General features: G+C 41.6%; 2 protein-coding genes across 5 annotated transcripts in view; one reads left to right on the top strand and one right to left on the bottom strand.

Moving 5' to 3' along the window:
* The first annotated feature begins 278 nt into the window (after positions 1-278).
* Positions 279-14,100, top strand: LOC123991700 (nuclear receptor subfamily 2 group E member 1-like). Of its 2 annotated transcripts, none has more exons than XM_046293345.1 (9): positions 279-871; positions 3,421-3,566; positions 4,194-4,281; positions 4,544-4,779; positions 5,143-5,289; positions 5,500-5,596; positions 5,850-5,999; positions 7,026-7,131; positions 12,164-14,100. In XM_046293345.1, exons 1-9 carry the CDS (start codon positions 814-816, stop codon positions 12,324-12,326), a joined length of 1,191 nt encoding a protein of 396 aa, XP_046149301.1. In that variant the 5' UTR covers positions 279-813; the 3' UTR covers positions 12,327-14,100. The 2 variants fall into 2 exon arrangements, with proteins under 2 accessions (XP_046149301.1, XP_046149300.1); XM_046293344.1 differs by having other exon boundaries at positions 7,023-7,131.
* A 1,152-nt stretch (positions 14,101-15,252) lies between these two features.
* The window catches only part of LOC123991041 (sorting nexin-3-like), a 34,836-nt gene continuing 25,450 nt past the window's right edge, over positions 15,253-24,638 (bottom strand). Inside the window, exons 2-5 of one of the 3 annotated variants that reach the window (XM_046292178.1) lie at positions 21,041-21,136; positions 20,789-20,913; positions 16,050-16,084; positions 15,253-15,952 (exon numbers count right to left, since the gene is read on the bottom strand). In XM_046292178.1, coding sequence (XP_046148134.1) covers positions 15,858-15,952; positions 16,050-16,084; positions 20,789-20,913; positions 21,041-21,136 — 351 coding nt within the window. In that variant the 3' untranslated portion in view covers positions 15,253-15,857. Of the gene's footprint in view, positions 16,085-19,379; positions 19,463-20,788; positions 20,914-21,040; positions 21,137-24,638 lie in introns of all 3 variants that reach the window. The other 2 variants (XM_046292177.1, XM_046292176.1) reach the window with 2 other exon arrangements.

The raw sequence follows: 24,638 nt of genomic DNA, 5'->3' as shown, positions 1-24,638 counted from the left end.
GTGAATGCACCATGCACATAAGCGCAACAGGTGCACATTAAATTGTGTTCAAATATGTTAACTAGCCGTTGAAGAAGTTGCACCTATTGAAACATTTTCACTAAAACATTATAGACGCAGCAGTCAGAAAGAATGGTAAGAAATAGAGAGAAGAGTTAAATAGCGATGTACAACACCCCGTAATATTAATTCACCGATAGTCGCATCTAAACAGCCCAGTGTTTTCTTTCCCACTTCACTTGCCTCCAAGCGTGTCCTGTGAGCCGGGTGACGTCATGCTGGCACACAGAAGTTGAGAGTAGAAAGCATGGAAAAGCTAAGTGGGTGAAGCAAGCGGCATTCTCCACCCTCCGCCTTTTCTGACACTTCTCGTAAATATTACAGTTAAGAAGAGCCTTGTTTTTTTGTTGGTTTAGACTGGACTCACTGGGTAGTCCGTCTGTTCAGGAGCGCCGATCCGGCAGTTTTCTAAACAACTTTGTGCGCGGTGTTGAGCTCCGAGCAACGGTGGAGCTGTTGCCACTCGCCGCTTGTAGACGGATCTCTATCCGGTTTTCGCGCTACTGTCCACACTGCCTGGACCTTGTGTGACTCAACGTCCAAGATTTGCAAATACTCCATAGTCCATCTTGGTAACTAGAATTTGGTAATCCTTAGAAAATATCAAATTGGGCGACATTACAGAAATCTAATTGTTTTAAGGAAAACTGTAGGCTATATTTCATTTTTTGATATTCTTCAGCTGTTACTTTTGCACCGACAGTGGATTTTGATTGTTAAAATATAAAACAGTGTAGAACGACACTGTCCACGATGAGCAAAGCCACCTGTTCAACAAGTGGGTGTTTGGATATTCTGAATGTTAAATCAAGTAAGTAGGCTACAGTTCCTATTTGTCCTTCACATATAATTAGGTATTCATGTATTTATAATTATTACTTCAAACATGTATTATTCGAAAAGTAATAGGATATTATGTGAAAAGGGTTGAAACATTCCGAAATAATGTCAGCGACAATTTGTGTTTACCTTGGAGTTGCTGTATGCTATATCTGCTAACCCATAAAATTGTATTTTTTTTTTCCAATGTGAGAATGGTAGCCTAGGCATACTCCCCACAAATATGACTCATTGAGCACTGTACAAGATAAGGCGCTGATTAATTACCTGTTTAATTCTAGTCATTTGTTGTTGAGTATTATTGCATTAATATCTCATGGAAAATTACACTGCAAGTACAGTGAGTTACAAGACTGAGGAGGTGAGAGAAGGGGTTAGTTAGGGTTAGAATGTTCCTGAAATAGTGTGCGAAAGACACATACTATCTAGGCCTACATGACGCTGAATAAGAACATTTACATTTACATTTAAGTCATTTAGCAGACGCTCTTATCCAGAGCGACTTACACAAACTATAGGCTACAGTTTCTTGCTGTTTCCAATTTAAAGTCCTGCACTTCGAAGTCTATAGTGAGGGTTATCGAGGTAGGACAATGGGCCAATGTGCCACCATTGCATGATAGCCCAGTCAGCTAATTTATTGATTAACAACTGTGTGTGTGTGTGTGTGTGTGTGTGTGTGTGTGTGTGTGTGTGTGTGTGTGTGTGTGTGTGTGTGTGTGTGTGTGTGTGTGTGTGTGTGTGTGTGTGTGTGTGTGTGTGTGTGTGTGTGTGTGTGTGTGTGAAGGTTGAAATACAGAATGTGTGTGCAAATAACTGGATTAATAAGACAACAATTGGCCATATATTATATATTCTGTACTAGCTTGCATGTATTTGTATTCTTACATAAAGTGTTGCTAAACTGAAAGCACGTCCAAACGAAATGTGCCTAAAACCCATAGGTTATTATTCGTTTCACCCAATGCCTGGTTGGTTGCTATTTAGGCCTTGGAAAATTTCAGGCAGTAGCCTAATCTACAATTATTCACTTCCATATAGCTTTTAATTAGAATAATTTACATCAACATCACAATCATTATTATAGCCTATTGCTTTCCTCCAAGTTCATTGCACACATTGTGGCTGGTCACAAAAACCTTTCGCTCAGTCAGTAAAACGAACTTCTTTCAGCAGGTTTTGGGACTGATCAGTAATGGAATATGCCATATATTTTTAAGCAATTACGGCACACAATGGCGACGACTGGGACCCCCATGGAGAGAAGTTAAGACGTGTTCCCACTCACAACAAAATCAAGCTCATTTTATTTTCCTCCAACAGCATTATATTAATTCTGCCCTTTATTAGTGCGTAGGCCTAATTATAATTGTTCAGTGAGGAAAACATTTGTTATATTGGATTCATTCGTTATATAGGCCTACTTCTATGCCCATAATAGTTTCAGATGCGCAAATAGGCTATTGTCAACTTGTATTAATTGTTTAAGGTTATACAGTCATTATTTTTTAACGTATAGTTTGAGTCACTTCGTTTACGCCTATTTTATTTGTTTTTGTAGCCATGGCATCAAATATTTGTTCTAAATAATTTAGATGTATGCTGGATTTTTTTTAAATCCTTAACCACGTGATATAGAAATGTAGCCTAATAGACAACCACTCCTGAGACACTTTGTATAATTGGTGTGTTGAAGTCCCAACTCCTCGCCGAAGTCGATTGTTTTTGCTGCTCTGTCGTTATGGGGTTGTATTCGAATTCCCATGCTACCCTTTTTTGATGGGTCACTGGTGAATCAATGAGCAGGTGGCGAAACGTCACTGTAATTACATAGCCGGCGTATCCCGCCATAAAAATACTCCCTCATATACATACAAATATAATTCTTTCAAATGGATTTGAATACAAATCTTTATAGAAATCAATGTTGTTTCATTTACTCCCGGGTCAATTTACATACACTTAATTTGAGTTGGTGAAACGAGTTGGTGCGCATTATTCTCTGTGCGGTGTCACTCCCTAATCCGCAGGCCTATAGACCTGCGGGATAAAGCAGCTGTCGATTCCCATTATGAGGGGGAGTTGGCAGCTTGTTGAGATCGGGGCAGTCAGACGAGGTTCAATGGGGAAAATCATTAAGTTAACACTTTCCCTAATGTCTCCAATGTGTGCCCCCGGGCATTGTCTTTAGAGACCTCAGATATGACGCTTCCCACGAACTCACAAGATACGCGCGCGTGTACATGCCCATGGCCGGGCGACCTATTAAGGCACGGGACGCTGCCCATTGTCACGTTGTGTATTTTGTTTTGTCGTCCCTCATTAAAAGGGAGGGGGGTGATGAGGTGGAGGGGGTACAGTGCATGAGTTTGAATACAGAATTTATTCTGATGGGTGCTCTTCCAAGCCTTTGATGACGCGTAAAACACATTTCTGATTCTTGATTTTTGAGGCACAAAGTACACTAACTATCAAAAGTAATAAAGATCAATTAATGAATGTGTATTCACTTTTATCCAGGTCGTATCTTGGATATTCCGTGTAAAGTGTGTGGGGACCGGAGCTCTGGGAAACACTATGGCGTGTATGCGTGTGACGGCTGCTCTGGCTTCTTCAAGAGGAGCATCCGCAGAAACAGAACATACGTCTGTAAATCAGGCTGTCAGGTAGTAGGCAGTGTTTCTGGATTTCATGGTAATCTATTTTCAATTCAGGGGGTCCTAAATGTATGCAAATATGACCTGTAGTTTTGGCGCGCACACTGCACATTTTTACACGTCTTACGTTATTGGTCAGCCTTGAGTCTGCAGGGTTGAATCTCCCCTGAGATGTGTCTCTGAGAGGGCCCAGCGATGCAGGGCACGGCAAGGCCTAATTGCATCGCCTACCAGGGTCATTGACTGGCGTTAAACACAGTCCTGCATTAATTTATCAGGTGTAATCCAATCTAATGTAATGACACTAACCCGAGGATTTAGCCAGCAGTGGGCGGGATAGCCCTACTTATCCTCGGGGATAAGACTGCTGCTGAGCCGCGGGGGATCGAATCAATAGCTATGATAATAACACATCCTTCACCTGTAGATTTTCTCTTCCCTCAAACGTGTTAATTTTCTTGTAATTTTCTCTCACTCACTCTCTCTCTCTCTCTCTCTCTCTCTCTCTCTCTCTCTCTCTCTCTCTCTCTCTCTCTCTCTCTATCGCTCCCCCCATCTCGCTCTCTGTCTCTCTCTCGCTTCATTCCCCCCTCTCGCTCTCTGTCTCTCTCTCCCCCTCTCTCTTTTCCATCATAGGGAGGATGCCCCGTGGACAAAACGCACAGAAACCAATGCCGAGCGTGCCGCTTGATAAAGTGTCTCGAAGTGAACATGAATAAAGATGGTAAACGGGCTTAATTAAATTATTATTTTGGCTATACGCCCGCTATGACATTTCGGTTTAAGGTGGCCAAATCGGATGGAAAACCCGTATTTAACGGAATCAGCTGAGAGCTGGGTAAACAGTGGACGTATTCATAAAGTTATCATGAGAGGCTAAGCCTTTTACCTTACCAATCTTCGAACAAAATAAAAACATTTTTAAATAAAGCATTCACATACCATTATTTTACTAAAGAGTCTTGTCCATGCTCTCCATTTCTCAGCCGTTCAGCACGAGAGGGGTCCCAGGACGTCCACCATACGCAAGCAGGTCGCCCTATATTTCCGGGGGAACAAAGAGGTGAACGGTTCATCGACCCACTTCCCGGGTTCGAGCCTACCGGGGCCGCCTTTGTTCACTACGGTCACACAACTGGAGCCACATAACTTGGAGATGAGCACAGTAGCCTGCACGCCGGAGAGGCAGGCCATCGTGGGACTGGCCCAGCCCACCCCGAAGGTAAGCCTCTGTCCTCCGCTCGCACTTCACTCACGGAGCAGCGCTATGTGGGCAATGAGTCAACGAGGCCTGCACGTTGCAAAGTTATTTATTTTCTCCACTTTTAAGCGGTTTAGAAGTTGATATTCCCGTCCTGATTCAACAGCTTCGAGGGACACAATATGTCATTCATGTGTTCACCTAAATCCAAAGCAGGCAACATGAGTTTATAGCCTACATCTTAGATTTTTTATGAGATACACACACAGGCCTATTTGTCACCAACGTGCAGAATGTTATTTATTAGTCCTATAACACAATAGTTAAGTTTTATTCAAATAGCACCCACAGGCGCCATTTGTTTATTGACCTCTTGCATTGCAGTACCCTCACGAGGTCGGCGGCACGCCCATGTATCTCTATGAGGTTGCTACTGAGTCGGTGTGTGAGTCAGCCGCGCGCCTGCTGTTCATGAGCATCAAGTGGGCCAAGAGCGTGCCCGCCTTCTCCACGCTCCCCTTACCTGACCAGGTAAGCCACTATATTCAGTATATGGATATTATACGCGACTTTATTAAGCTATCCCTTTCCAAAAAGAAAAGTTGCAATTCCATAGGCCTAAATCCATTAATCGAATAATATGACAAATGTGTGCAAAGCATACATCCCTGTCTATATTTTCTCAAAAGTATATTAGCCATGCTCATGGGGGCTGACTGAGGGTTGTAATCCGTTTTGCAGCTGATCCTCCTGGAGGAAGCCTGGAGAGAACTGTTTGTTCTGGGCATAGCGCAGTGGGCCATTCCGGTGGACTCCAACACCCTGCTCGCTGTTTCCGGTATGTAAACCTATATGATCAACAGGTTAACTCTACTTATTGTACTTAGGCTACTTACTATCGTTAGGTTTTGTTTAGATTATTTTCGTTTCAATTTTCAGAACGAAAGTAGAGACATATTTTGCATTCCTTTTCTGTTTTTCGAAATATTCACATTATCCTCAATACAATGTAACAAAACTTTGTAAATGTTTCTGCATATGTGTCGTAGCTAATATCGTTATTGCCCCCCCCCCTCCTCCCCCCAATGAAGGTATGAATACAGACAACACAGAGTCCCAGCGGATGAATAAAATAATCTCCGAAATACAAACCCTGCAAGAGGTCGTTACCTGGTTTAGACAGCTGCGCCTGGACGCAACTGAGTTCGCCTGTTTGAAGTGCATCGTCACGTTTAAAGCTGGTGAGTTGAAGAGGGGGTACTCAACATTTATTTTAAATTAAATTATCCTCACTAAAGTAATAAGAAGGCAGCGTTGGGGTCAATGTAATTACATTTCAGTAAGATAGTCAGACATTCGTTAGCGGGGGGGACAGAAATTCTACACATTTAGCCATGGGGGAAATATACAAATGTGCAGCTTTTACAGCTAATCTCATGCTATTGCACACATTTTGCCATTAGGCTGAGATAAATCTTTGCATCTTTAAAGCTAAAATATAGTTGTGTTGACTGTGATAAAGAAACTGGATTATGAACTGTCTTGTTGTACATAGTCCCACTATTTTATGGGAACAAAAGTATTGGAACAAATTCACATATGTGTTTTAAAGTAGTAAAAAGTTAAGTATTTGGTCCCATATTCATAGCACACAATGACTACATCAAGCTTGTGAATCTACCAATTTGTTGGATGCATTTGCTATTTGTTTTGGTTGCTTTTCAGATTATTTTGGGCCAATATAAATGAATGGTAAATAATATGTTGTGTCATTTTGGAGTCACATTTATTGTAAAATAAGAAAATAATGTTTCTAAACACGTCTACATTAATGTGTGATTAGGGATAAACCTGCCTGAATCGTGAATAATGATGATAATAATTATATTTGATGATGTTGCATGTTTAGGTAAAAAGGTAAATATTAATGTCCCGTTTGGAACTCTGGCAAATAGAGAGCATTTAAAAAACATATATATATTTTTTTATTCTGATTCGGTGGGCCTGGCTCCCCACTGGGTTGGCCCGTCCACCCGTGCCTACACGACTTTTTGAATTCCATTCAATTCAGGAAGCACACTGAAATTCCAATTCCAATTCTCTTCAATGCTTTTCAATTATGAACATTTGGAATTGGAATTTGGTGTACATTCTGAATTGATTGGAATTTAACTGACTTGCCTAGTAAAATAAAGGATTTGTCAGGTGCAGCGTGAACATAATGGCAGTCAGTAACCATGCTGTTTATTCCTTTTCCCTTCAAGCAGTGCCAACGCATGACGGGTCGGAGTTGAGGAGTTTCCGCAACGCCAGTGCCATTGCTGCACTCCAGGATGAGGCACAGCTCACCCTAAACAGTTACATACACACCAGGTGAGACATTTGATAATAACAAATAGTTATTTTTGTCTAAACAGATATGCTCTTGTTTAATTCAGCTATGTGTTCCATTTACCAAAATACTTGCCACACAGGTGGCCAATATAGCCATATTTACTGTATCTACAATAGGCTATTATGCAGCAAAATAGGTTACCCTGTAAACAAAATTAGTTGTTAGGCCATCCCCAGAACGTCACGAAATGGTTGCCTAAAGTCATCTGGACGTTGTGTCATTGTGCTTTGGAGGTTTGTGGATATATATGGTATTTTTGGGGGGTTGTAAAACCACTATTTGGTCAACAGTAATGTGCATTATTCAAATCTATGCAATGAAAGTATATGCCCTGTCCCTGTTTCGCTGCCAGCTTTCACTTCCTTTCCCACCTGTGCGCACAAAGTAGAGGGAAAGATTAATTCTGATAAACGCAAGCGTACGATGATTGCGCAACATTTCAACATTGCAATTGTGGGGAAAACACAGTTTGTAAAGCAACTTTGATAAAGAGAGGAGAGCCTTATGCTTTATGTGAGTATTATTTCTCAACTCTCAATATTGAACAAATGGCAGCACGTTACATCCCAGTATGTAGGCTAATATGGTTTCGAAATTATGCGCCCGCAGAGAGTAGCGCACCTTATGCATTGAACACATCAAGTAGCCTAGTACCCCCTGTATATAGCCTTGTTATTGTTATGTAATTTTCTTGCGTAACTTTAAGATATATATATATATATATATATATATATATATATATATATATATATATATATATATATATATATATATATATATATATATATTATTTTCACTTTAGTTTATTTAGTAAATATTTTCTTAATTCTATTTCTTGAACTGCATTGTTGGTTAAAGGGTTTGTAAGTAAGCATTTCACGGTAAGGGCTACTACACCTGTCGAATCACGTGACAAACAACATATTCTATTTGATTAAAGAGTTCTATATAGAACATTTAGAGGTTCCTTATGTGAAGAAAGCGATAGAACACTTTTTGGTCCTTTAAGGAAACCTTGTTTTTTTAGTGTGTGCAAGATTGCTACCTCTAAATATGATTTTGTTGCTAGATAGCCATCTATGTTTTCGCATATTGGCCTAATCTATGCGACACCCCCTGAGGATGTGGGACCTCACAACAAATTAGCTAGATTGCTATCTCTAAGTATGATATAGTTGCTAAATAGCCATGTAGTTGATGAATCTATCAGTACATTTAATGTCCTACACAATTGTTTCGTCTGTAGCCCTACGGTACAGAGTCAATGTGTGTGGGTACATGTTAGTCGAGGTAATTTGTAAAGTGACCATGCATAGATAATAAACAGCGAGTAGCAGCAGTGTAAAAACAAGGGGGGGGGTCAATGTAAATACTACGGGTGGCCATTTGAGAACAGTCTATGACGTGGTGACTGGAGTTTGCTATGCAGACATAATTATTATGAAGTAGAAGGACAACTTACATACATGAAGCAGCCGGAAGGGAGATAATCTGCCTCTTATAGTTGGGTTACTGCCATACTTTGCAAATAATACATATTGTGTTAAAGTCCCAGTGCAGTCATAAACGTGATTTACCTGTATTTAATATATATTTCCACACTGAGGTTGGAATAATACTGTGAAATTGTAAAATGATGATGATGCCCTTTAAGTGTAAGAATGGTTTGAAAAGAACGTCTGAAATTTCAGCCTGTTTTGGTGGAATGGAGTTTAGGCCTGCTTGGTAACATAAATGTAGTTAATAAACCAATAACAGCTAGTATTCAGTATTCCCCTCCCGCCTCAGACCACTCCCAGACAGTCCTAGCAAAGTTATTGCTTGAGTCATTTCTCTTTGCAAAGAAGCTATTTTTGTTTCTTTTTGACAATTTTAATTGAAAACAATCCCAGTCAGTACTTAATTGTTACCCAGAAATGATTTGATATTGAGATAGAAACGCCTGCATTAGACCTTAGGCTTGTGTGAGGCTGCTCGAACATGGGAACCATTTCATGAAGCTCCCGACAAACAGTTATTGTGCTGACATTGCTACCACAGGCAGTTTGGAACTTAGTAGTGAGTGCTACAAGTGATGAAATATGTTTTTTTTACACGTATCACTCAGTGGTCCCGTTCTGTGAGCTTCTGTCCTACCACTTCGCGGCTGAGCCACTGTTGCTCCTAGATGTTTCCACTTCACAATAACAGCACTTACAGTTGACCGGGGCAGCTCTAGCAGGGCGGAAAGGTGGCATCCTATGACAGCACTGTCAGGATTTGGCCAGGGTTGTTCCGGTTTTTGGACACTAGATGCCCCCATTGTGCTTTTTGACCTTTTGTTTTCCCTTGATCCCCATTATTATTTGCACCTGTGCCTCGTTTCCCCTGATTGTATTTAAACCCTTAGTTTTCCTCAGTTATTTGCTCTGTGTTTGTATGTTAGCACCCAGCCCTAGTATTCTGTGTACTCTTGTTGATCCCGGTGGACTCTCTTGTGGAATTCTGTTTTTTGTTCTTGTTTATTTATTTTTGAGTATCTTTTGAGGCTTTTTATGCTATACCTACCACCTTTTTGTCTTGGAGGATTACCTTTGTTCTTGTGGAATTCCTTTTGAGGTTGTGGAGTTACATGTTTCCCTGAAGGACTTCACTTTTTTACTTCATTAAATACACTGTCTCAAGTACTGCTGTGTCTGCCTCATCTTCTGGGTTCTGCCGACTATTCGTGGCTCAGTTGGTTAAGTGACTGTTTCTCACTCCGGAGACCCGGTTTCGTAACCGGGTCCTGACAAGCACCACATTGAAAGTCACTGACCTCTTCAGTAAAGCCATTCTACTGCCAATGTTTGTCTTTGGAGATTGCATGGCTGTGTGCTCAATTTTTTTATTTTTTTACACCTGTCAGCAACAGGTGTAGCTGAAATAGCCAAATCCACTAATTTGTAGGGGTGTCCACATAGTTTTGTATACATAATGTGTTACTTTTTGTCCATATCGCCAGCTCTATGAGAACGTCTTAAAAACGTCCTTGATGACATTCCCGGAACGTACTGGGAACTAGATAGAGCCCTCTTGGACCATGACAACGTCCTAACGTGAGAAAACAAGGACCTGTATAAAACATCCCTTTGTGGTCGTCATAAGGAGAACGTCCTGTCAGAGCCAAAAGGGACATTCCCTAATGGTCATAAAAATACTTTATCGTAACATTCTGTTGGTAGCAAACCAGGACCTGTCTGAAACGTCCCATTGCGGTCATGACATGTCCCGAGCATAACGTAATGTCATAATCAATAGAAACCTATTTGTAATGGTCGCTAAGTGGACATCAAAATACCTTATTATAACGTTATACTGTGACAAAACCGGGACATGTAATGAATATCCTTTTATGGTCCCAATCATGTCTTAATGTTCCCGAATGATCTAAGAACGTCAGTGGGCTAAAGTTTCGCCGAAACCCTAAAAGGGAGCTAATGGGAACGTCGCCAATTCTGCCCTTGAGTTGCGTTCCCATGCAAAACTAGACAGATAGCTAACAACTAAGTCTTCAATAAAACTCCCAAGGCGTGACTTTTCTTGAATTAATATATTGAAAACGTTTATGTTGTGAAACTGCAAAATACAGAAAAGAATATACTTTAGTGTTCAATTCACACCGACATACTGTAGCTGTACATTAAACATTTGAAGTTGCATAAATACAAAGCACGCGCTAAGGTACCATGCATCTGGCATGATGCCAAACCATATTGCTAATTGTTAACCATATGGTAATTGGCTCCTTTCATTACTCTAATAATGTATAAACATCTATGTAGAATAACAAAGCATATTACACTAGAAACAGTAACAAAACTACAGTATTGTATATTTTACAATTCGTTTGCATGACGCATGAGCAAAGTAATACAGCTAACGACATGCATTGCAATTTGTGAGTAAATGCAACCAACATTAATATGTAAGCAACTCTATCAATAACAAGATTATCATCATTAGCTAAATGCTTGAATCAAACTTACAAACAAATATTTTTCCAAGGCTGAAGCGTGACAAGAAATAACTACATTGAAAGACATGCAACATAGCGTTGTTTGTAGCTGCTCTATGCGTGCAAAACAAATTATGTACTTCCTGTTTGCGTCGTCTCTCTACGTACCAGAAAGCGCCACTAGGGGGCAAATAACACCATTGAACACAATGAAAATCCAATTTACCATTGTAATAAAATAATCTGTTACCTTCTAACAGGATGGCAGCACATCGCCTAATGTCCTTAGGACGTCCCCTGTTTGCTGGGTACTTGTTCAATTCATATAAACAGTTACAAGCACAAAATGTTGAGCGAGTCACTGTGCAATTACTCAAAAGTCTCAAATGAAATTTAAAGGTGATGAAAGAATTCAGTGTCTAATCAAAAAGCATATTTTGTCCAACGGGTAAAATAATGTGTTAATTGTGTAGATAATCTTCTAAGAAAACCCATGGTCCACTTGTAGGAAGGCCAGAATTAGGGTGAATAAATCAATGGCCAGAGAAAAAAAGTTGTAAAAAAACAGGAAAATTTGATCATGTCACCTAGGCTTGATTCTGCACTTTTCATATTTTTTTTCGAAATTCCTGTTCTTATTCGAAGATTTCTCAAAGAGCACTATACCAAGCTTTTTATTTTAATTCAGTTCGTGTCATACTAATTTAGCTTTTTGTAACCTGTGGAAACAACTTTGAAGATGACCACCACAAAATATAAATCCTCAAAAGCATTTAGAGAAATCTGCAGCTCTGTCAACAGAGCTTGGTGCTTATTATCAGATGTATTACGTTACCAAATTGGACTTTTTGGATAAAATGTTAATGTTATGTTAGAGAAAGAACACCCTGAACAATTCAGAACAAGAATAATCCTAGTTTGATTGCATTTTGAAACATAGGGATGTGAAATTTTATCACCAAAGCACGTTTTTGGCCACTCTGAGCAGAGTGGGTTGACAACCTAAACCTCTGCATCTTTCTTGTTATTTGCAGATATCCAACTCAGCCCTGCCGCTTTGGGAAGCTGCTCCTACTTCTACCAGCTCTGCGGTCAGTCAGCCCATCCACCATAGAAGAAGTATTTTTCAAGAAGACCATCGGGAACGTGCCCATCACAAGGCTCCTCTCTGACATGTACAAATCAAGCGATATATGAGTTTATTTCCGCCATATCAACATTACGCTCACTAGCCAAGAGTGTCTGTTAAGGCTCATAGACACAAACATTCTAATGAGCACGTGACAAATTGAACTTGAAGAACATAAAAACTTTGATTTTACAAATCTTTGGGTTAGGCTTACGTTATGTAAAACATTGGTCCCATGTTTCATGAGCTGAAATAAAAGACCCCAGATTTTTTTCCTTATGCTCAAAAAGCTTATTTCTCTCAAATTTGGTGCACAAATTTGTTTACATCCCTGTCTGAGCATTTCTCCTTTGCCAAATTAATCCACCCACATGAATGGTGTGGCATATCAAGAAGCTGATTGTTCATTACACAGCTGCACCTCGTGTTGGGGACAACAACAAAAAAACACTCTAAAATGTGCAGTTTTGTCACATAACACAATGCCACAGATGTCTCAAGTTTTGATGGAGCCTGGAATTGGCATGCTGACTGCAGGAATGTCCACCAGAGCTGTTGCCAGACAATTTAGTGTTCATTTCTCTACCATACCAATGTCGTTTTCGAGAATTTCACAGTACATCCAAACGGCTTCACAACTCCATATCCGGCTTCATTACCTGCGGGATCGTCTAAGACCAGCCACTCAGACAGCTGATGAAACTGAGGAGTATTTCTGTCTGTAATAAAGCCCTTTTGTGGGGAAAAACTCATTCTGATTGGCTGTGGTTCTGCACAGTCATGTGAAATTTATTTAAATTGACTGATTTCTGTTTATGAGCTATAACGCAGTAATATCATTGAATTATTGCATGTTGCATTTATTATTTTGTTCAATATAATAATAGAATTGTCTAGCCAATTTAAGATTGCTACAATTTCGCTAAATACTGCAATCTCTGGTTTACACAAAATAAGGAAAATCTTTAGTTGAAGTGAGCCATCTGTGCGCAATTGGTGAACCTTTAAAACGTAGAGATGTTTTTGAGTGTCTCAAAGACCAATAAGCTTTACGACCAATGCCCTTTCAATCTTTTATTGCCATGTTCAATCTGATCGACTGGAAGAAACCAAAAAAAGATGATGCACAGCATGATCCACGGTCAGATGTGCTACAGGATCGTTGCCCCCTTGCCCAATACTGAAACCAAAGGGTGTGAAGTGTCACAACTGCCTGCATGAAGTGGAGGGGCCACCTTCTCAAGGTAGGAGAATGCTGATTGTCCTCTAGGAGCTCGTGTGATGATCCCATACAAGCGATGAATGACAGGCAGAAGGAATTGAGAAATAAAACGTCTTTTGGTATGTGCAGTTTCTAGTGTTCAAGGCTGAGTGAAAGAAGTGTCACCTGTTTGCGTTTGTGTGTCAGTATGTGTGGGGAAGTATTAAGTAGGAAGTTAGACATTAACACTGGAAACATATTCAGCACTTGGATTTGTGGATTTTGTTGTTGGCTGTAAATATTTTTCTCTGTTGTACAAAGTGGGAGTTTTATTCTTGTGAGAGTTGTACTGAAATATATTAAAAGAATAAATGATATTGAAATATGTGTGTCCCAAATTGTAATTTAGTTACCTTATACCACATTGTTTGGGAAATTGATTTACATTTCATTTTTGACTAAATATGCTATCCAGTTCTCTCAGGTACAGTGCCTTCAGGAAGTATTCATAACCCTAGACTTATTCCACATTTTGTTGTACTACAAAAAAAATCCCTAGTCCTTTGTAGGTGACAAGCATACCCATGATGCATCCTCCTCTATGCTGGAAAATATTAAAAGTGGTACTCTGTGATTGAATTTGCCCCAGACATAATGCTATGTATTCAAGGACAAATTTCTTTGCCATATCTTTTGCAGTATTTCTTAAGCGCCTTGCTGTAAACAGGATGCATGTTTTGGAATATTAAAAAAAATATATGTACAGGTTTCCTTTTCACTCTGTCATTGAGGTTAGTAATTGTGGAGTAACTACAATGTTGATCCATTCTCAGTTTTCTTATATCACAGCCATTAAATTCTTAACTATTTAAAATCACCACTGGCCACATTGTGAAATCCCTGAGTAGTTTCCTTCCTCTCTGGCAACCGAGTTAGGAAGGATGCCTGTATCTTTGTAGTGGCTGGGTGCATTACATCATCCAAAGCCTAAATAACTTCAAAGACAAATTCAGATGCTGAATATCCATTATTTTTTTTTTTTTTGACATATCTACCAATCGGTGTCCTTTTCGAGGCATTGGAAAACCTCTGATCTTTGTGGTTGAATCTGTGCTTGAAATTCACTACTCGATTGAGGGACCTTACAGATAGTTGTATGTGTGGGGTAGAGATGGTGTAGTAATTAAAATAAAATAAAAATCAGGTTAACCACTATTGAACACAGAATGAATCCATGCAACTTATGCTCTTTGTTACACTCATTTATACTCCAGAACTTTAGGCTTGCCATTGTATTAATTTCTCACATTTTCTACCAACAAAATTTCACTTTGACATTATGGAGTATATTGTGTAGATCAGTGACACAATCTTAATTTAAAATTCATGTCGTCAAAATAACAATGTGGAACAAGTAGAAGCACTGTACAAGGCAGTTTTGGAATCTAAAATCACTTGAGCGTGACCCAGAGTGAAGGGTACGTTACCCTGAAATTGCAGTGAGAACAAATGCCATAGGTTTTAAAGCTAGGCTGCAGTAAAGTACACATTGAGCCATGGCCAATGCAATACATTTTCACAGGCGTTTCAAGTATTTTCTGATGAATCAAGGGCTTTACCTTTAATTGAGTTTCATATTTAGTATAATGATTTAAAAAACCTCACGCACAATTAACATTAATGTTTTTGCCATTGACAGGTGGTTCTAACTGCTGTATATCAGAAGCAGCATGGACCAAAGTGTGTGTCTATTCACTGAAATCGTTACTCAGGAAAAACATGACATCACCTCATGCGTTTGACCTATTTTTATTGGAAAATGTTCAAAATAACAAAATGGCACAGCAGTATACACATTTCATAAACACATGGTCAGTTGGTAGAAATGCTGTGGGGTTCCCCTCTCTGGTGCATTTTTTCTCATTATAAAATAATTTACAGGCTAACGAACAGTGGAAGTGCTGGCTGGTAGTACACAGACACACACATGCTTCAGCTCATGGTGGTGATGGACCGTCCACAAAGGGTGATTTTCAGAGTCAGGGACAAAGTGTGCCAAGGACAATAATTCCAATTGGACAGAGTAAAAACACTAATGTATGGGGTTTTAACATGAGGTTTGCATACATGGAAAGGTATTTTTTTATATTTCTTTAAAAATGAATATCCAAGACATACCTCACTGATAAATATAGATAACATACTGTAAAATAAGGTAGTGGCATTGAGACAGCAAAAACAATGATATATTATTTTCAACCAGTTTTTACATGTAGACCATTTCCTAGTTTGATCCAATCGAGAGTTGAAAACGAGCACTACATGAGATCACTAATCAACACGGATATAAAAGACAAAGAAAGAAAGAAAGTGATTGCAAACAAAAGAAGAATGAAGATTATACAAGTGTTTGTGGTCGGAGCAGAGCAGGACCGTTAGCAGAACAGAGAGCTTTGGGTTGTGGAGCGGGGCCTGGCCGAGTATAGACCGGGGCTGGGCCGCGTGGTGGCCCGCTTCTCTTAGGCTTGTCGTATTTTGGAGGGGGTATAGGTCTTGTCCACAGACTTGTCCTGTAGAAACATGTGCAGACAGCGCTCGTTCTGGGCCAAGGGGTGACCAGCCACTCTGAAACACAAAACAGGGAGAGACAAAGGTTTACAAGTGGTTATGAATATATGTTGTTGTTACAGTCTGTCTGAGATGGCCACAAAATACATGGTACATATTTGTCTTCCTGGAAAGAAATCTCAAAATACATTTTTTACTATAACGACACCCTTACTTAATCCTCTTCGTTCCTATCAAATAAAATGTATTTATAAAGCCCTTATTACATCAGCTGATATCTCAAAGTGCTGTACAGAAACCCAGCCTAAAACCCCAAACAGCAAGCAATGCACTGTCACGCCTTGGTCATTGTATCTTGTGTTTTTGTTATATGTTTGGGTAGGCCAGGGTGTGATATGTTGTATTTCGTATTGGGGTTTGTAATAATTGGGAGTGTGTATTATTAGGGGTGTGTCTAGTTAGGCTTGGCTGCCTGAGGCGATTCCTAATTGGAGTCAGCTGATTCTCGTTGTCTCGGATTGGGAACCGTATTTAGGCAGCCTGAGTACGCGTTGTATTTCGTGGGTGATTGTACCTGTCTTTGTGTTAGTCACCAGATAGGCTGTAATTTAGTTTCACTCGTTTGTTGTTTTGTATTTTCAGTTATTTCATGTACCGCATTTTCTTCATTAAAAGTCATGAGTAACCTACACGCTGCATTTCGGTCTGACTCTTTTCTAACAGCAGACGAACTACATTACAGAATCACCCACCTGCATTCACAGACCGCGCAGCGTGTGAACTGGCAGGATCTGAAGGAGGTCGTTATGGACAACAGAAGCAAGGAGTATACTACGTGGGAGGAAATTGACAGGTGGGCGGCCGACCCAGAGCGAGTGCAGGAGCCCGCCTGGGATTCCCTACAGCAATGCGAAGAGGGCTATACACGGATGGAATCAAAAAGGAAAGCACGGCTATACAGAGCGAAAACCGTAGGTAACGGGGGAAAGCGCAGAGAGAGAGTGGCAGAGTCAGGAGTCAGACCTGAGCCTACTCTCCCTGTTAATTGTGAGGAGCACTAATATGAGGACTTCTGGTCTTGGGAGATGATATTAGACGGAAAAGGACCCTGGGCGCAGCCGGGAGAATATCGCCGTCCCAAGGAGGAAATAGAAGTAGCTCTAGCGGAGAGGCGCGAGTATGAGGAGGCAGCACTGCGACGCGGTTGGAAACTGGAAAGTCACCCCAAAAAATGTATTGGGGGGGGCTAAAAGGGAGAATAGTTATGCCAGGTAGGAAACCTGCACATACTCCCTGTGCTCACCGTTGGGCTAGAGAGACCGGGCAGGCACCGTGTTATGCTATGGAGCGCACAGTGTTTCCAGTGCGGGTGCAGAGCCAGCTGCGACTCATACCAGCTCTTCCTATTGGCCGAGCTAGAGTGGGCATCGAGCCAGGTAAGCTTGGGCAGGCTCGGTGCTCAAGAGCTCCAGTGCGCCTGCACGGTCCGGTCTATCCAGAGCCACCTCTACACACCAGTCCTCCGGTAGCAGCTCCCCGCACCAGGCTTCCTGTGCGTGTCCTCGCGCCAGTACCACCAGTTCCAGCACCACGCACCAGGCCTCCAGTGCGCATCGCCTGTTCAGCACAGCCAGTGCTTTTCTCCCCTCCTGTGCTATCGGAGTCTCCAAGCCTGTTTAGCGCAGCCAGAGCCTTTCTCCTCTCCTGCGCTGCCGGAGTCTCCTGTCTGTCCAGCGCCACCAGTGCTACCAGTCGGCCCAGCGCGTCCAGTGCGCCTCGCCTGTTCAGCGCAGCCAGAGCCTTTCTCCTCTCCTGCGCTGCCGGAGTCTCCTGTCTGTCCAGCGCCACCAGTGCTCCCAGTCGGCCCAGCGCGTCCAGTGCGCCTCGCCTGTTCAGCGCAGCCAGAGCCTTTCTCCTCTCCTGTGCTGCCGGAGTCTCCTGTCTGCCCAGCGCCGCCAGTCGGCCCAGCGTCACCAGTCTGCCAGGATCCACCAGAAGTGCCAGTCTGCCAGGATCCGCCAGAAGTGCCAGTCTGCCAAGATCTTCTAGATCGGCCAGACAACCTGAATCATCCAGCCAGCCAGGATTTACCGGAGCCTACTACCTGCCCGAGCTGCCCCTCTGTCCCGAGCTGCCCCTCTGTCCCGAGCTGCCCCTCTGTCCCGAGCTGCCCCTCAGTTATGTGGGGATCAGGGTGAGGACTATTAGGCCATGGTCGGCGGAGAAGGTGGATTATCCTAGGACGCGAAGGGGAGGAACTAGGACATTTATGGAGTGGGGTCCACGTCCCGAGCCAGAACCGCCACCATGGACAGACGCCCACCCGGACCCTCCCTATGCTCTTGAGGTGCGTCCCGGAGTCCGCACCTTAGGGTGGGGGTTCTGTCATGCCTTGGTCATTGTATCTTGTGTTTTTGTTATATGTTTGGGTAGGCCAGGGTGTGACATGGGTTTATATGTTGTATTTCATATTGGGGTTTGTAATAATTGGGAGTGTGTATTATTAGGGGTGTGTCTAGTTAGGCTTGGCTGCCTGAGGCGATTCCTAATTGGAGTCAGCTGATTCTCGTTGTCTCGGATTGGGAACCGTATTTAGGCAGCCTGAGTGCGCGTTGTATTTCGTGGGTGATTGTACCTGTCTTTTTGTTAGTCACCAGATAGGCTGTAATTTAGTTTCACTCGTTTGTTGTTTTGTATTTTCAGTTATTTCATGTACCGCATTTTCTTCATTAAAAGTCATGAGTAACCTACACGCTGCATTTCGGTCTGACTCTCTTCTAACAGCAGACGAACTACATTACATGCACAGTGACTAGGAAAAACTCCCTAGAAAGGCCAGAACCTAGGAAGAAACCTAGAGAGGAACCAGGCTAAGAGGGGTGGCACAGCCAGGTGGAGATTATAACAAAACATGGCCAAGATGTTCAAATGTTCATAAATGACCAGCAGGGTCAAATAATAATAATCACAGTGGATGTCGAGGGTGCAACAGGTCAGCACCTCAGGAGTAAATGTCAGTTAGCTTTTCATAGCCGATCATTGAGTATCTCTACGGCTCCTGCTGTCTCTAGAGAGTTGAAAACAACAGGTCTGGGACAGGTAGCATGTCCGGTGAACAGGTCAGGGTTCCATAGCCGTAGGCAGAACAGTTGAAACTGGAGCAACCAGCACGGCCAGGCCTGCTATGTGGAACATAAGGCTTCCATGAGAGTGCCACGAGAGATTGACCATAATTAGACAGCATTAAAGTACTGTGAAAAGTGTTGTCAAAAGTTCAGCAAAATATGCCCACGTTTTCAATTTTTTCAGTGTCCAAATGATCAGGTCAGATGCAATTTAGAAGACCACTGACCTGTCTTTAAATTCATAAAGTCCCCATGTTACATCTGAAGCAGGAGGCAGATAATTTGATGAAGAGGAAAGGATTCTGGAAACCTGCTCATAATTACCATCAAGGTAAGGGAGAGGGATGGGGAGATTGAAGCAAAAGAGAAGAAAGAAAGAGAAGAGAAAGATGGAGGGGGAAAGAAGAGGAGAAAGAGAGCAAAAAAGTGAAAGGGCACCTGAGACCAAAAATAATATACTTTCTCTTAACAGACCAATTTCCAATGACAGACGTACTCTCATCATCCTATGTACTCAGCTACATTCTTAAAAGGGAAATATTTCTGAAGGGCAAGCATGACCCCAAGGGTTCATGTACAACAGAAACTTGTGGAGGATTTGAGGAGGCTTCCATTTGCCATTAGATGAGCAAGTTGAGCCCCCCCCCTCCTGACACTCCATGACTCAATCAAAACGGACATTTATATTTTTTTTATTGGAGTTGAATTAAAACCGTAAATAAGCTGGCCCCTGATCGCATCTAACCCTGTACCCACTCCTCCATCCTAACTCAGACTATATTCTCGCCTTTTGTTTTTGAACAATATCGCCTGCAAACTTCCCTTTAAACTTCACTGTGCTGTTCTCTCCTCCTCTGCTGGGTTTAGAAATGATAACCATGTTTACCTCTAGGTAAATGGTTTTCCTCTCCACAATACACTCAATCACAGTTCATAACAGCAGAGCGAACCAACTCCACTCCCTTGTGCAGCTATTAAGTGTGAACAATGCCATGATCAACAGTAGCGTTTAATTCGAGGAAAAAAAAATCTTAATTACCAACACATTCTTCGCTCTTTCGAAAAAAACTATTTTTTTCTCTTCTCGCTAGTCTTTAGGCATACTTAATATTCTAACAGGTATAATTTGCACATGAAACAAAGATAATAGCTATGTCTGCAATCAAAGCAAATAATAACAGGCCCACTGTAACTTTTATTGTTCTCCACGTGGGAGTGAGAACACCTTGGGTAAAAAAATAAGCAGGGGTGCACACACCACCCATCGAGGAACCGTTCGCTGTAACTTGAGACTCAATTATCATAAATTACACATATAGAAAAAACAAGTACTAAAGGGACGCACTTGCGGCCTCTTTGGCTGTTCTTGTTCCTTTATTAGGCAATTATGAAGGAGAACGAAGGAGTAGACGTCCTGCTGTATGTGTTCAGTCTGTTAACGACACCAAGAAAGACGAGAGAAAATCTGATTTATGTTAAGTGTTTCATAGGCTCCTAAGGTAAAGATTGAGCGAAGAGTGGCTGCAAATGAAATGTTTAACAAACACACACGCCTGACATCAAAAAGTAGTAATATCGCAACCAAACACAACATCCTGGCTCTAGGAAGCAGAGGATCTTGTCTGTGTCGACTCACTTGTTGAGGAACTGCTCCAGCCCAGCTCTCCGCTCCTCGATGAAAGAATCGTCAAATATCCCATCGTCCCCTCGGAACGGCAGCTGTCTGGAAAGAGCCTTCCCTGGGAGAGGGGGTACCACCACCTGAGAGGGACACACATGTTAACAAGTTAACATCTAGTTAGTTATATTGTTGTCTTTATCTCTCAGGTTTGATTCAATTATTCTTGTGTAATGTGTATTGAGACTTGTAAAGCCCCAGAGGGCTCACCTTGCTGTCTCTCTCTAGCTCCCCTCTGAGCCACTGAAAGTCGCTGTACCGTCTCCGCACACGAGACTCCTTCAACTTGAAGATGGGCAAGTTGGTCTGAAACACAGAGAGAAATCAGACTTAGGGGAACCAGAGCTAACATACTGTATAAGGGTAGTATAAATTGTAGGGTAAAATAAAGACAGATTTAGAGTATAAAGAACACTTGAACAAAACCATGATCTTATCGAGTGAAAAAAAAAGTTGGCTACATTGCAGATTGAGTCAAGTATAAGTCAGTGACAAATTATATTGATACTAAACATTTATAAAGCTTTTTCACTAGGTCTCACAGTACACTGTATGGTACCGTCTATCAATCCACAACCAATGAGTAGTTCAGTCAGAAAAACACCACGTATTACTTTCAACCATTTATTAGAAAGAAAATGACAATACATTAGGTCTTGGCGGTTGGCTCCGCTGCTTCAGGCTCGCTCACAGCCATAGCAAAGCTCATTACCATAATATAAACTACAGGCAGTGAGCGCGGTATAGCTATACCAATCGCCCCGACTGAAACAAAAGCAGGAGGCGAGCAGAAAACAGATATGCATAGTGAGTAACACGTTACAGCAACAGTATGTCACAAAGAAACAAGCACATAGCTTACACGTGGCAAACATCAGAGGACGTGTGTGCAGAAACTGGCCAACTAAATACACCGCCATATTAAAGTAGAGCGAGGAATCGAATTGTTGCAATATCAGCTAATTCAAACACTCAGGTTTCCTGTCTGAAATGGCTTAGCTTTATTAACCTGAGTGAATCACAGCCACCATTTTGTGCCAGAGGCACTCACCATACACTAGCTATGAGAGTGGAGAGTAGATGCAGAGTGAATGATCCATGCTTGCCATTTTGGCGTTTGGGCCTAGCCTTGTGTGAATCCCTCTGTGGAAAATTACTGTTAAGAGCCATACAAATAGAAATTAAATTGGAAATACTGTATAAAAAAATAAATAAATAAATAAATAAATAAATATATATATATATATATATAATCTTTACTTAACTAGGCAAGTCAGTTAAGAACAAATTTACAATGACTGCCTACCAAAAGGCAAAAGACCTGCCTGTGGGGACAGGGCTGGGATAAAAAAAAAAATGTTTTTGACCAATAACCAGCTTGAGAGGTAGAAGGAAGAGCTGGTACAGAAGTGTACAACACACACATCACGACAAGCGAGACAACACAATACTACATAAAGAGAGACCCAAGACAACAACACAGCATGGTAGCAACACAACATGGTCGCAGCACAAAACATGGTACACACATTATTGGGCACAGTACAACAGCAAAGTGCAAGAAGGTGGAGACAACAATACATCACACAAAGCAGCCACAACTGTCAGTAAGAGTGTCCATGAGTGTCTTTGAATGAAGAGATTGAGATAAAACTGTCCAGTTTGAGTGTTTGTTGCAGCTTGTTCCAGTCGCTAGCTGCAGCGAACTGAAAAGACGAGCGACTTAGGGATGTGTGTGCTTTGGGGACCTTTAACAGAATGTGACTGGCAGAACAGGTGTTGTATGTGGAGAATGAGGGCTGCAGTAGATATCTCAGATAGGGGGAGTGAGGCCTAAGAGGGTTTTATAAATAAGCATCAACCAGTGGGTCTTGCGACGGGTATACAGAGATGACCAGTTTTTTAGGGTCAAGTTTCAGGAGCTCCTCAGACTCCGTGACTGCATGTAGGGAGACACTTTGTAGCAGGGCAGGGGAAAAAGAGGGAGAAGCATTGGAGAGGAGGAAATGTTGGACGGGCAAGGAGGCATGGCTGAGTCAAATAGGAATCCTGACTTAAGGAAGTGGTGATTAAAGAGCTCAGCCAGGTGCTTCTTGTCAGTAACCACCACATCATCAACTTTAAGGGACATGGGCAGCTGTGAAGAAGGGTTTATTTTTCAGGTCTTTAACCGTTTTCCAGAACTTCTTGGGGTTAGACCCACAGAGAGAGGGAACTGCTCCTTAAAGTAACTAACTTTGGCCTTCCGGATAGTTCGAGTGCACTTATTTCTCATTTGCCTGAACGAGTATGCATGTGCCGAGTCATTACAGAAAACACCAGACTGATTCCTATCAGGATTATTTGTGAGGATAACATCAAGAAGAGTAGCCTTTTCTGGGTATTTGGAGTCATACCTTGCGGGATTAGTAATAATCTGGGAAAGATTTAGGGAGTCCCATTGATTTAGAAATTGGGATAGGGTCAGTATTTTGACGTCTGAATGAAAAGTGTGCCCAAATGAAACTGCCTGTTACTCAGGCGAAGTCCTCCCAGATTGTAGTTCCTAGGGCTTCCACTGGATATTAAGTTTTTAGAAAGATTTCAGGCTGTTAAAAAAAAAATGAACCAGAAATTGTAGTTTTTCTAGGTGGCTTCCATTTTGGCTGTAGTTTTTCCAAGTGAGTGAATGAGTGTATTCTTTGGTATTTTTCTCCGGTAAAGACAATAACGATTCTCTGTCTTAAATTGTATCGTTTATTTACATATTAGGGTACCTACGGTTTGATTATAAACGTTGTTTGGAAAAGTGTATTAGTAACGTTTGGGATTCATTTTGCATGCATTTTGATGGAGGGAAACTGGGTGGTTTATTGACTGAAGAACGCCAGCTAAACTGAGTTTTAGGAGGACATTAATCGAACAAAAATACCATTTGTGATGTAACTGGGACCTTTTGGAGTGCCAACAGAAGATCAAAGGTAAGGCATTTATTATTTAGCTATTTCTGACTTTTGTGTCGCACCTGCCTGGTTGAAATATGTTTTTCATGCTTTTGTATGCGGGGCGCTGTACTCCGATAATCTCATGGAGTGCTTTCGCCGTAAAGCCTTTTTGAAATCTGACAGCGGCTGGATTAACAAGAAGTTAATCTTTATTTTTATGCCTTACACTTGTGATTTTATTAAAGTTAAATATTTATAATACTGTAGTTTGAGTTTCGCGCTCTGCAATTTCACTGGATGTTGTCGAGGTGTCCCGCTAGCGGCACGCATTTCACAAAGAGGTTTTAAGCATGTCCCAATTTAGGTCACCTAGCAGGACAAATTCAGACTTGGTGTAAGGGGCCAGGAGAGTGCTTACGGCAGGTAGGGTACAGGCCGGTGCTGATGGAGGATGATAGCATCCAGCAACAATCAACAAAGAGCTATTTGAAAGTGTAATACTTCAAACAAGCAAATCAAATTGTTTGGGGACAGACTTGGTGGAGACAACTGAGCACTGAAGGTGATCCTTGGTAAAGATTGCAATTCCCCCACCTTTTCTTGTCGAATAAGGTTATAACCAGAAAGGTTAACATCAGCATTCAAAACACTCTTCCTTAACCACGTCTCAGTAATGATCAACACGTCGGGATTGGAGCTCTGAACCCACACTTTCAATTGATCCATTTTAAGTAATAAGCTTCTCGTGCAGAAAGGCTTTTACAGGCTTTTACGGGAGCAAAAATCAGTGACGCAGATATCAGAGCACAAGTCAGAATTGGGGCTAGCAACAAAAGATGGGCCAGGGTGTACATGAAGATTTCCAGATATCATCAGCAGTAATT

This window comes from Oncorhynchus gorbuscha, linkage group LG12 (assembly GCF_021184085.1).
Source record: "Oncorhynchus gorbuscha isolate QuinsamMale2020 ecotype Even-year linkage group LG12, OgorEven_v1.0, whole genome shotgun sequence".
In the NCBI taxonomy this organism is placed as follows: domain Eukaryota; kingdom Metazoa; phylum Chordata; class Actinopteri; order Salmoniformes; family Salmonidae; genus Oncorhynchus; species Oncorhynchus gorbuscha.
The sequence above is the reverse complement of the archived record's forward strand: the minus strand, read 5'-3'. Positions and strand labels throughout refer to the sequence as shown.